Genomic DNA, 14102 nt, shown 5'->3' on the forward strand with positions numbered 1-14102 from the left:
GAAGCTCCAGCCGCAGGCGAAACCTAAAAAAAAGTAAAAGCAAACACTCACAGGGAAATCAAGATTAAGTAAAGCATGTGAAATGTAAGCAGAAACAACATGGTTACCTAAACTATTTCTCACTCACTATTCAGAAATCAGCGAGTGTTTTACCTGAAAAGTTAAGGACATGACTACAGGGCCCTGAAGGGAACCGTTTTAATGTCCATTGCTTATATCCTTACAAAACGTAAGTAGTATGGTTTAAAAAGACCACATCCATAAACACAGAGCCATGGTACACATTTTGTTTTCCAATCCACCTATCAACCAGGTATTGCAATACAACCAGGAATGGTGCACTTCCCCACCTTGGGACAACAATGCTGTTCAAAGAAAGACGATAAAACAAAAGTAGCGCTTCACTGCAAAGTCTGTAAAGTGAGGTTGATGTGTTTGGATGTGAATAAAACCAATCTGGCCACTTTGCAACCACTCTGTCTTGCTTTACTTAGTGATGTATTTATTTTTCATATTTAAAACCTTTTACTTCTCTCCTTCCCGAGCCCGCACTTTGGAATAGAAAAATGTCAGAAAAAGGGCATTTGCCGCAAGAGTGTTTTTCTTTTTTGGATCCATTTTACAGGAAGCAACTAAATGAAAGAAGGAAAGAAAGGTTGTGAACAGTTTCTTCAAGTCACAGTTTTCAGTAAGTGAGGAGCAAGACAGAAAGAGAGGGAATATTTGGAAGAGAGGGGTGGGCAGCTACCAGCACAGAAAAGAAGAGGACATTGTCTGGGTCTTCTCTGGGCAGTAAGGAAGAGACAGAGTCCTTTTCCTTCTCTGCCCGTCCACGAAAGCAAGCCGAGCCTTATCTGAATGCCTTTGCTATTTCTGCCATCCTGAGACACAGTTTTGAAAAGAAAAAGTAGGGGAACAGAATCTTTTTAATAAAAGAAGTGAGGGCACACCGTGCCCTTCTGATCCCGCCCACGTCGACCACTGAATTGACAGCACAAATTGCCCCCTCCATCCGTCGGCCAAAATGACCAATGTACTCATGTGCGATCAATAGCGTTAACGCACAGAATGTAGATGGCAAAAAATGGATATATAACACACACGATGAGTTGCAGGCAGAGTCCAAACAGTCAGTGGCTGTGATACTCAACCCAGGGCTAACAGATTATTGAACTTGTACGTACCAGATTTTGGAGCCATGGCCAATCCTGACCTCACCCATGGATGACTTTGAAATATGGAAAGTCCTTAGATTATATTTCCACCCATTCCTGTTGACAGCAACTTGGATCTGAGTTCCATTTCAATGTTGAATGTACTATAGATGATACTGTACCTGACATCAGAATGGTGAATGTGCTTAGGATCACACAAGTTGTCCCTGGAGATACAGAAGATGTTGATGAGCACGGCACGCCTGGGATGGGGCTTTCTGGTGCGTAAGACACTGGTGGAGCAGGGAGGCGTGATGCTCCTGTTTCTCCATGTTTTCTTATTTCTTTGAATACTTATTCTTTCCTGTGAACACTTCCTCCTGGAAATGTATATTGTGCTGTGTGTCTGGTCTCTTGTGAACCACTTCTTCCTGTAAATATGATTTGTGCGGTCAGCGACTGTCATTTCTGTAGCTTCCATTCACTCTTAAAGACTTCGTTGGCATGTCATCTGTATCTTTCATAAGACCGCGTGTAGAGCATGAGTTTGTGTCCAATTCTTCGCCAAAAAATGTGTGATGCAGGGTGCAGTCGCGTAGTATGCATCAGCATAGAGTGCAGTAGTGCAGAGCACAGAGCCAGACAGACCCCCCCTCCTACGATTTAGGGCGGCAAATTTTGCGATCAAAAAAAGAACTATTTGCAACCAAAAACCTTAAAATTCACTGTATTTTTGCAGTGGGCAAAAAATGTGCCTGGCACAAAAATATTGAAATTCTGTGCTCTGCCACTGTAGGAGACTGTGCTATATCACAGTCTGTAACATTGCAGAGTCTCCAGCAGAACAGTGCCTGGAACTGGAGGATGCCTGATGCCAAAGAGAGTAGAATACAATCAGACACCTTCTCTTTTTGGCATCAGACAATCTGTTTGTGCAGGGCAACACGGGCGGGGGAGCAGGGTGAGGAGGACGAGCAGCGGTGGTCGAGGGTATAAAAAAAAAACACATGGGGGGAAGAAGGGGATAGAGGAAAGGGAGGTTGGGGAGAGGTGTGCAGTGGGGGGCAGGAGAGCCGTTCAAGGGCCTGCAGAGTCTGCAGGGGGCATACAAACGTGTGAGGCCGCAGCAGGCTAATCGCACAGGAAGGGGTTCTCTGCATTTCAAAGACAGGCAACAGAGGAATTTAACACCTTTACTGCCTGCTGGCCTGTTGCTCACCATCGGTCTACTGGATTAGCTGCAGCACAGAGCACAGAGGTAGTAAAGAGAGAGTGAATGCTAAAGTGATTTTTTTCATATTTTACGAGCTCTTTTGTAAAAATCGCTGTATTTTTACAAAAGTGCAGATTTTGCACTTTTTGTAATAATCGCTAAATCCAGGAGGTTTGGTCAGAGTTCACTGGTGTAGAGTGGCTTAAAGTGCATTGGCGTAGAGAGCAGTTGTTCAGAGTAAAGTGAAGTGGCAAAAATGTGCTTCATTTGTGCTTTCCCACTTCTGATATATTCTGAAATACTTGCTTAGTTCATTTAAACGTTGTTGTGTACTAGAAAAAACACATGTTCCTACCCTCAGTATCCAGCAAGATTGTTACATAAATCCTCTCACTCTGAAGTTGAAGAAAGAAAGGTAAACACCAGTCTCCCTTGGAAGATAGAAACTGACATTTGATTTCTGAGGTAGTGTGGAAAGGCGTTGCTGATTGGGAGGGATGACCTCACGCTGGACAGCCTCAAACAAAATAAAGCCAGCAAATAGAAAGCAAGAAAATGCGAGTTACAAACCACAAAGCCAATGGAATTCCCAGGGAAGCTATCTGAATGTCCCCAAGAACTCTTTAGCAAACCAGACAGCTGTGCTTTTTTGTAGGTTTCAACGTAAAAAGTGGAAATAACCTCCTAGCTGGACTTGGGTACCCCCAAGAACCCTTACAGGGTTGTCAATGAGAACGGCTCAAGTTGCCCCACAACAGGTTAGACCTCAATACGTTAATGTGACAGATGGTGAAGAGGAAGTGGAGAGCGAACCTCTCCCTGACCTCTTACGCTCTAATGGCCAGAATAGAAGTGTGGAAGGAGTAGTACTCACCGCCACCCTAATAAGATAGCAGTGAAGGGACTTCCCTCAGTAACTGAGGCAGTTTGCGGGACTGTTCTCTTGACCCCAGGTCTGTCAACATGGTGTACCCATGAAGTGGACACCGGTGACAGCTTACCGGTCAACAGCAAGATATACAGGTAGTCTACCAGGTCACAGCCAGTATTAAAGCAAGGATGTTAAGATGCCGGAATTAGGGGTAATTGAGCGATCCAGTAGTCCATGGGCCAGCCAGTGGTAATGGTGCCCTAGCCCAATCCCAAATATGGGAAACCGGAGATGAGGTTCTGTGTGGAGCACAGAGGCACCAATGCAGTTACTAAGACTGATCCCCACCCCATACTAAGAGCTGATGAGCTCATTTATAAGTTGGGGCAGCCAAATATCTGAGCACATTTGACCTGACATCAGGTTATTGGTACATAGCCCTCACATCAGGAGCCAAGGAGAGGTCTGCCTTTTCTAAACCTGAAGCCACTTTCAGTTTAAAGTTATGCCCTTTGGGCTGCAAAAATACACCTGCCACCTTCCAGAGTTTGGTGGACACAGTACTTTCAGTCCTGTAGAGTTTCAGTGCAGACCCCTCAACAGACCATGATGCAAGTGGCTAAAAAATTATAGGTTAGTGTCCTGAAGCATATCTCTGTATGTCCCATGTGTGTTGTGTCACATATGTGTGCTTGCTTTATTTACTTTCACGTGTGCCACAAAAGAATGTACATAGATTTGTTTTATATTTTTGTAGCCGCTAAAATGATTTAGTTTGATCAGACCATATATAAGAACATACGAGGAAATCAAGTAGAATATACCCAGTTGATGTATCACCTGATAATTTTAAGATGATCACATTAATTCTATGTTTGTGTCTTCTAATATTTTTAGATCTCCAACTTAGATGTCTGTGTTTCATAGAGGTAGGCCCTCTCTGTTAGACTGTATTTAGTCATAGCATAATAACATTATATGGACCCTCACTTATTCAAAGGGTAGGAGAAAAATCTCTAATCCTGATGAATGCCCCGGACCGATTTGGCTATTCAGCAGTAAAAAACGTTATTGACTGTACGATTACTTAAAATCTATACAGTATGGAACACATAAACATCACCCCCACCCAAAATACCCTACCCCATTTAAAACCCTATATTCAACTTTAAGATAGCGTAATAACTGTTTTTACGGCTTTGTTGCCGTTAAAATTTCAGTTAAAAGACAAAGCAAGCCAAAAAAAAAAAAAAGTAAGAAAAAGAAAACCTCCGAGAGTCTCAAGTTGTGTGAAAGTTCAACAGGGTTATTCTCTCCATAATGCCAATTGTCAATAGAAAAGTTCTTAAAAAGCCCCCTGTAAGACCCTGGTTAGATTTCTGATTCCAGTGATTCCAATGGCTTTGCAAGAAATTCCTAAATTAGGTGACAACTAGCATGATTAGAACACCAGATGGTTCTCGTTGCTAAATAACAGGGTCCTTGAGTTCTGTGGCCTTTTGATGGGAATCAAGTGCAGTTCTAACTTGATGGATAAACTTACCAACCCTAGCAAGTAGACAAGTCGTAATTTCTGAAAAGCACCAGTCTGAAGCCTCTCTGCAAGTTCTATGGCCCAAATTCCGTAGGGCCGGGCACAGCAAACCGTGGCGATCGCTGGCCAGTTTTGTACAGCAGCATAAAAGGTGTAACCAAGATTCTCTACGGTAGTTGCATAATCGGCAGGCAATGGTACAGTAAGTTTGTGCCCATTTTGGGTTAAAATCCACGATCCTAAGGGCCAGGAGGCGCAGATACAGAATTTTCTTTCTTTCTTGAATAGAAAGTGAGTCTTGCTAGTATGGTTGGGGTTTGCCGGGAATGTATGACTTATCCAGGGCCAGTGTGAGAGGGTTGTCCCGGAGTGATGACTGATCCCCACCCCATACTAAGAGCTGATGAGCTCATTTATAAGTTGGGGCAGCCAAATATCTGAGCAAACGAAATGGTCTGGACTTGGCGCTTTACAGCTTGGGCCCAGGCAGAATAAGGAATTTCATGAAGGGGCAAGCTCTTTCCCTCAATTTTCAGTAGGTCAATTCCTTGTTCCAACTTAGAGTGCCATGGGGAGCCCGCTTCTCCAAATATAATTTTTAAGAAATGTTTAAGATTATTTTCTGGGGCTTTCAGTACTCTGATATAATATATTAACAAGTCCCCCTGTAATACCAACTCCGGGCGTTTCAAGCCTATTTCCAGCCTTAGCCTGGTGTTCCTTGCCTGTCTGGGAGCCTGTAACACAAACTTGTAGGCTTTCATCTGGGCCGCATTGATAACTTTCTCAAATGCTCCTGGATAGGCTAGGTGGCCATACGTAATAGCAGGAATCAGTTTTGCCCCAAGTACAGTCAACATCGGTTCTATTGATGGACTAACTAGGCGATGACTAAGGCGTCTAAGGGACAGGATTATTTTGTCAATTCTCGGTTTTAACTCCTTTAAATGTTTGGCTGCAGTAGCCCTCTCTGACACCCATACGTCCAGATAATTATAGGATGTGGCTGTACTGATTCGGTGTTCACCCAAAGACCATGTTGCTTGTTTTTTGTGATGGTATTTACCAAAGATTACTATCTTTGTCTTGCTCTTATTGATTTGTAGGCGGTTTTCCTCGTTGTATATTGAAAGACTGTTTAATGCCGTTCAGCAGAGCAGAAACATGTTGGTGAAAAATGTTGGGTTGCAAGGATCATAAAAATCTGAAGCCATACCCCTCGATTACCTTACGATAATCTACTTTTATTCATACCCAAGGTACCACATGAATAAAGGGATACCTGGTGGTATACCTTGAGGTCTTTTTAGTTAGAAACTGGACCACTGTTATCCAGAGTAGAAAATATGTAAGAACTCTACAGGATAGTGTACAATAAAACATTTAACTCACTTTCCTAGACCTGGGATTCCTTCCATCCTAAGGTCTCTGAGATATAGCCACCACATCTAATTTTTGTGTTATAAAGGGAATCTGGTAACCCATTGGCTACCAACCGCATCCTGCCCTGAGGCTGTTTTCTGAGCATAAGCTGGGCACCCAGAACTCAATGGTACTGAAAGAAGGAACGAAGAAGGACTGCCCTGCTGCCCCGTGGAACCAGCAAAGAGAGCCACAGCTACTCACAGTTGAGCTGAAGGTTTGACAAACGAACCCTAAGGATCCTAAAGGGGTTGGTTAAGTGCATTACATTGTGAAGTTGCCAAACCACACCATACAATACACCCCATTTCCTCACATACAGTATTTCTCCTTCAAGAAATAAATTCAGCACAAGTTCAGTCAATTGAGAAACCAAATCTCTTTAATTTATTTACAACCACTACTTACTAGATGTACTACAAAACATAGTTCTTTCAATCCCCTATAGGTACAAACTCCTCACAAATCCAGGTAACAACACCTTCATACCGCGTGGTAATCCTGTTTCTCCAGTGTCAACGTTCCTTAATATAACTAGTGCTTTAAAACAGGGATAGTGTATTCAACCCTATACCTCTCTGGGTCAGAAATCTCTGCATTTGTCTAAAATGTGACAGTTTCTCAGAGATCCCCCCCCCCCATTTTGAGACACCTTTTACCAAGAGAGCACGTGTGTTTCACTTTCATGAATCAGTACATTTGAGACCTGCCACCATATCACACACTATCAACTCTTCCCACGATCACCCGATCACCCTGTGAGGGTAACGGTGAGCATAGGGTAAGCTGGAAGCCCCATACACAGGGTGAGATGCCAGCTCGTCTCTGGAGGCTTTGCACTGTAAGGATCCATTACGTTTTACAACCTCTCTGGGACAGGAGTCTTCACCCCCTCTGCAAAACATGTTCCCCTCAAGACCCTTCAGCTTCTCTCATACTGGAAGGTTGCAGGCCTGCGATCATCCAATACAAATGTTCAGCCATGCTAAATTTCCCAACCAAATACAGGACTAGCTGCTCAAATCCAGAATTTCTCTCAGCATTTTGGGACTTTGTCTTTTTTTAACTGGACTACATATATAGGAATGCAAAGAGTAAGTCTTTACTTTTAGTCACGCATGGAAGCAGCCAGGGCGTTTACTGTACATTGTGGAACTTGGTTTGAGTAAACTTTTTAGACATTAATAATTACACATGTTAAACTGCATGCCATTTAGTTAAATATATAAAACAAATGAACACCGAGTTATAACAACTCTAGTAATACATTCTGACGAGTCACAAATTAATCGGACCTACTTCAGTCCAAGTTTATTTGTTCCCTAAGCATTATGTTGGCCCAGGTATATGTAATTTGGAAGGTATGGGCCAAACTTTGTGAGATAGCAGGTGCTACGATACATACACTCAAAGAATGACATGCATTTGATAATTTGTTTACAATTACAAAATCTACACACATGCAAGATGTGGGAAAAGCAGTCATGCACCATGTACTATTGAATACGAAGAAACACCTGGAATGGGTGTGCTACTCACAGATGGACCTGGGAAAAGCTATAGGTCTGGGCCTTCTCGTTGTAAAGGGCACCTAACTTCCGTTTCAGAACCCCGTGTGCTTCCTCTGCAAGGCTCATTTCCCAGGCCTTTAAAGTCCCCGTATCTCACTAGAGAACCCATCTCCTGTGCGAAGACGTCCCTGACAGACATCCAAGACCTACATTTTAAAATTCGGAAACCACTGCATTTTTAAGCACATACTAGCAGTAGCGCCCTTGATGCAGCCACATTTCTCAAATTAACGGATATAACACCCGTACCATATGCCCCTTTCTCTGGCATTTCGGACCTACCTATCAGTTAACAAATCCAACCTTAAGGGATCCCGCTAGAATCCGTAGAATGCTGTGCTCTCAACCCGCCTGCTGAGGTGTCACACTGACTATCCGTAGTAAACATCCAGTTTTAGGGTCTTAAGTCTCTAGTGCAGCATATCCCTCCCCAAGAGCATCTAAATAACTTCCTTTCACATTAAGGTTATTTAAGGTGTGCATGATGCCATCACTAGGTACTCCCTGCCTTGTAGCATTCTTGTAACCAGCACTGCCTGGCGAGTGGGGACCGAATCAAATGTGGCCTCACTCACACCCTTGTCCATTAAATGACAGATAACTGAGCATTATTCTCTACACCGGCCCCCTCCAGTATCAGACCCTCCCATGCGTCCTCCACCCCACGTGCTCACGTCAGAAGTGGGATGGGCGTCCACACAATGCAGTTCGGGTATCGTCCCCGCGCGGGGTCCGGAGCGGCGCTCAGCTGCTTCATTTTCGGATCTTCCACTTCCGCCATGGCGGCCAGCAGCCGCTCGGCTTCCGACATCGTCATTGCGTTACTTCCTGGTGACGGGCGTCAGGCAGCGGCCGCTTAATGTGTCACTTCCTGGAGACCGAGTCTAATGTTACGCACCGCCCTTAAACCGGTGTTCTGTACACCTTCTAGTGAAATGCCATGTACAGTACAATGTTAATGAGTGCATGGCTGTGCCGAGTGATGTATTGCAACCGCGGGGGACCGTTTTTTTGGGTCTACGCTTTAGTCCAGAAACCAACGAATTTCTTCTGCCTGTTAATACGCATTATTCATTTAGGGAAAGGGATTCTTCATCATTCTTGTTGGAGGAGGTGCGAACCCTCGGCTATTTGCCTGTCTGATAGGTAAACAGTAAATTTCGGCTGCTATTTACTTGGCTGCTGGATAAATAGCAGAGATTATGTGTTATTTATCAACTCTACCTCAAGATTGCCTCCACTCACGATCTCTCCATCCTAAACTCTACTCTCGACTCCATTCATAACTGGATGCCAACTCATCAACTGATTCTGAATCCCTCCAAAACTGAATTCCTCCTCTTTTCCTCACTCTCTCCTCCCCCGGTTCAAACATGGATGTATCAGATGAATCTACTAAACAATAAACCCATCATTGTTGACAGCGCAAAATCCCTCGGTGTCATACTAGACAAAAAACTCAATCTTATTCCCCACATCAATTCCATTGCAAAATCTGCTCGTTTCCAACTGCGCCTTCTTTGGGGAATCCTTCGCTTCTTCCCGGAGCAGGACCTTATAGCCCTGGTGCAATCGCTGGTCCTCTCCAGACTTGACTACTGCAATTCTCTTCTTACGGGCCTCCCCAAATCCCACTTGTCCCCACTGAAGTCTGTTTTCCATTCAGCAACTCGTTTCATCTATGGGGCCAAAAGAAGCGATCACATCACACCGATGTTATCCACCCTCCGCTGGCTTCCCTTCGAGGCTAGAGCTATCTTCAAGACCGCTTGTATCACCCACAAAGCCTTGCACTCTTCCTCTCCTTGCTATCTGGCGAATAAACTGAAACTCTCTGGAGGCTCTAGACCTTCACGCAATGCGGAGAATCTATTGCTTGAACCTCACACTTTCAAGAAGGAAAGAATGATGGCCCAATCCTTTTCAGGGAACACAGTGAGAATCTGGATCTCCTTTCCGCCTCAGCTGCGGACCACCGCCTCCTCCCAGGCCTTCAAAAGGGACCTCAAAGTTCTCCTCCCTCAGAGACACCTCCAAAAATAACTGAAGTCCTCTTTGTTATTTGAAGGAAGACCTCCCACTACTGAAAAGTCTACCTTCCATGATCATGGAAGTGCCTTCCTAGTGTGTTCTTGTGGTTGGAGCGTTCGCCTTTTTTTACAGTACTATCTATGTACTTGTATTGGGTACCCATTTGTAACATGCACACACCACTTTGCCCCTGTAACACACGGTGTGCTACCTCTCACATGTTTTTACCTTTGATACTTGCACAAGTGCCACCTTTGCCTACGTAACGTTTGTTCTTGTGCCTGAGTGTCTAGCACATTTTGCAGTATTATACCTCAAATTATACTTTGTTTCTCTTGTAACCTGCACACTTGTCACTTTTTCTTTTTTCCTCTTGTGCACTTTTTACTACCTCATGTATTTTTGGTTGCTCACAATTTTTACTACCTCATGATTTTTGTTTTCTCACAAGTGTCACTTTTACCTTATGGAACTTAACATCTGATTTTGTAATCTGTTCTCATGTAATGTTCTCATCTTGTATCATCTCTTACAATTTTACTACCTCATGTATTGTTGTTTGCTCACAATTGTCACTTTTAACTTATGTAACTTAACGTCTGCTTTTGTAATCTGTTCTCGTGTAATACTCTCATCATGTAATCTTTTTGTTCCTATTGTGAAGCGCTCTGACGCCTTCGGGTAAAGTCCGCGCTATATAAAAATGCATAAATAAATAAATAAAAATAAATTATTTGACCAGCGGCCTTGTATGTTAACAGGTAGCAACGTTTATTAGTGAGGTGGTCACGGACTGAACAGCAGAGATGATGTACTCTGGCCAGTGCATGCCATTAGCAAAGAAACTTCACTATTTACCTGGCAGCTGACATGTTGCAAATATCACCTACTATTAAGGCTGCTGGCTAGATACCAGTGATAATACAGTATTTGGCAGGCAGATGCTCAAACAGCACAGAAGCTTTACTTTTTACACAGCTGCAGCAGAGACCATGTACTATTTTGACTGCTGGCAGAAAACAACGGTCATGGCACGTGTTATAAAAAAATGTTTTTTAAAAGAAGTGGGGTCTAACCAAGTTGATAGTACGCAAGTTACAACATTGCACATGACGTCACAGCACCTGACATCGTATGTGGCCTCATAGAAAATGACCTCATAAGAATTGGCATCCGATATTAAAACTTCACATTCGTTTAGCAGGTCTATATTGTACATTTCAGCTCATTTCGAGATTTAAAAAATTAGATTATGCATCAGGGTTGTGCCAACATAGTGGTGCAACCCCAGCGCAAAATCTGGACATCAACTAATATCTTTTTTAAAACCTATGCCACAAAGAAATTGGCAACAAGGAGGAAAAATGGCAGTAGATCTGTTCTGCTTAATTTGTTGCAAAGTCTGTGTTTTAAAATATCTTAAGGGGTTAAGGCACCTGCTGCAGAGGTCTTTGTGTGCCCAGAAAATCTCAGGGAATAATAATGGTAAGATAACTATGGAGGTTAACACCTTTGCTGGAGTGATCGGTTTGCTAGTCCCACGTTTGAATAAAGTAGCATAGAAGGTTAATGTTCTCCTGCAAAGCACATCTTAAAACATGCAGATGTCAGATTTTTATTTTATGTAGATAGGTAAGTGGGTTACTGTTTTTAACACAGAGATCTTTTTGTTATTGCAGTTCATAAATTGTAATCCTTCCAATATAGAATAGTGCGCCTTGAAGGACATGTGACTTCTACACCTTGTAACCCTCACTGTTTTATCTAGCACATCTTGTGCATTGATTTACACAAGTGGTTTATTGTCAATGTATAATGTGTATATTACATAAAGCCTTATGACACCTTGCATTGGGATGAGTAGTTAATATCACTCCTCTCTTAAGTACCTGTGGAGTGATAAGAAGGTGTTTGTCTTTGTTTCCGCTCCACTGTGTTTGCCTCTAAGTGTGAGGCTCCAGACCACACCTAGCCAGGATCATCTTGGTACAAAGGGAGTCCTGATAGCCCCTTAACTTTGGACTTTATTGTTGGCCCAGCTGCAAGTAAAAATAAAAGAAGGTCGCTTCCCTGTCTGTCATTGCTGCTGGGAACGGAAATCAGATAATGTGCAGGCGCTGTGGAAGGTGTCCCAGTGTCTGAAAGTTACACCAGGACAAATTCAAAGTATTTCAGGTGGGGCCAGCTTCTTAGCAGGGTGGACGGCATCTACTCTGTGAACATAACGGGTAGACGCCGTCTACCCGTGTGTAGCCCCGACTTGTGCCCTTACAGTAATTATTTACTATTTGGCAGGCGATCATGTAAACAATAGAGAGACTTCTCTATCTGGCTGCCAACTAAAATATTGTAGATCATGAACTATTATACCAGCAGCCATGCAAACAGCTAAAAAAAAACGCTATTTATCAGGCGTCTTACTAAACAGCAGAGATTATGTACTATTTGCCCACAGTCAAGCAAATAGCGAAAAAAGTAACTATATGTCCAGTTGGTGACTAAATAGCAACAATTATGTAGTGACTATTTAGTCGGTGTTAGAAATGGGGGTCTCTAGTTGGCAGTGACTTGCACCATGTCCAATAAGGGACCTTTCCTTCTAGTCATGGTAAGCGGTTTAAACAGCTAAGATAACCCCTGCTCACCCTCTTTGTAGCTTCGCACGAGCAGTCAGGCTTATCTCAGAGGCAATGTGTAAAGCATTTGTACATAAACACACAGTAACACAGTGAAAACACTACAAATGGACACCACACCAGTTTAGAAAATGAACAAATCTTTATCCAAATAAAACAAGACCAAAACAACAAAAATCCAACATACATAAGCAAAGATATCCCTTTTGAAAGATTTAAAATAGTTCTGCCATAGAAGACTATTGAGGCATCACTTTTAGCACAAAGTATCTGGGATGCGTCAAAATCTAAGACGAAAACAGTCGCAGAGAAGGAGAGGCGCTGGAAAGGCAAAGCGATGCGTCGGTTCCTTACTTGCAGGGAAGGTGTTGTGTCAATTCCTTACTGCTAGGCAGCGGAGGTGATGTGTCGGTTCCCTACTGTGAGAGGAGGTTATGAGTCACTTTCTAACTGCGAGGGTAGGTGATGCGTCGGTTAGTTACTGCGAGGGGAGGTGATCTGTCGTTTCTCCAGACAAGCGACATTAATTCCTTACTGAAACCCAGCTGAGCCTTTCCTGGCGCACATGAGCATTGCATGGAAAATCTGGATGCATTGGGGTTAATGCTGCAGTGACAAAACAGATGCTGCACCGATTTGCACAGTCGTGACCTGGTGATGCTTCGAATCTTCAGCCGCACAGCAGGGCCTAGGTGGGAGTCGAGGCAGGTGTCTCTGATGTCGGAGATACAGTGCTTGGGATTCAGGCTGCGGCGATTTTTGGGCAGCACGGCAGGCGCTATGTTGATTCTTCGGCCAAACCACATTGGGGCAATGCATTGATTTTTCAACTGCACGGCAAGCTTGTGGCGGGAAAAGCCAGTGCTGAAGACCGGTGTGTGGAATTTCTTTTTTTTCTTGCAGCAGTAGCAACCTCCAAGGGCCCAGACTGGAATTGACACCACTTGGCAGGTAAGAACTCTCAGCAGAGGAGTTCAGATGCTGCAGATTAAGTCTTTGATGGCACTGAGACTTCTTAACAGGTCGCAAGCACACACAGGCCCTTGGAGTACTTTGGCAAGCAGGTAGATGAAAACAGAGTCCAGTCCTTTCACTCTCCAAAACAAAAGCGGCACACTAGCACAACACAGCAACAAGCAGAGTGTCAGTTCTCCTACAGCTTCTCCAGCTTTTCTTCTTGTCACTATCTCCTCCTAGTCCAGAAGTGTCCTAAAATGAGGGGTCACAGGGCCAATACTTATACCCTTTTGCCTTTGAAGTAAACCTACTTCAAAGGCCCTGACCTCGTTCCAGACACACTACAGAGGGGTGGAGACAGCTTTGTGTGAGGACAGGCACAGCTCTATTTAGGTGTCAGTGACAACTCCTCCCACCACTCTATCTCAGGAAGACCCACAAGCATGGTGATGGACAATCAGGATATGCAGGGCACCTCAGCTCCCTTTGTGTGACTATCTGCAGTGCATGCACAAACAGCCCGACTGTCAGTCTAAACCAGATGTGGATACCACAGGAAAGCAGAGGCACAGAATGGTAAATCAGGAAAATACCAATTTTCTAAAAGTGGCATTTTCAAACACAAAATTTAAATTTCACCTTCACAGAAAGATGTTTTGAAATCCTGGGTTCAGGGAACCCAAACTTCCAATCTCTGTCTCTTCCTGTAATGA

General features: G+C 43.6%; 1 protein-coding gene across 1 annotated transcript in view; it reads right to left on the reverse strand.

Moving 5' to 3' along the window:
* Nucleotides 1–8644, reverse strand: part of TMEM222 (transmembrane protein 222) — a 141396-nt gene extending 132752 nt beyond the window's left edge. Inside the window, exon 1 of the mRNA XM_086957598.1 lies at nt 8440–8644. Coding sequence (XP_086813724.1) covers nt 8440–8582 — 143 coding nt within the window. The 5' untranslated portion in view covers nt 8583–8644. The remainder of the gene's footprint in view (nt 1–8439) is intronic.
* Between the last annotated feature and the right edge of the window lie 5458 nt (nt 8645–14102).

The sequence above is a fragment of the Lissotriton vulgaris genome, chromosome 2_1, assembly GCF_964263255.1.
Source record: "Lissotriton vulgaris chromosome 2_1, aLisVul1.2, whole genome shotgun sequence".
Taxonomy (NCBI): domain Eukaryota; kingdom Metazoa; phylum Chordata; class Amphibia; order Caudata; family Salamandridae; genus Lissotriton; species Lissotriton vulgaris.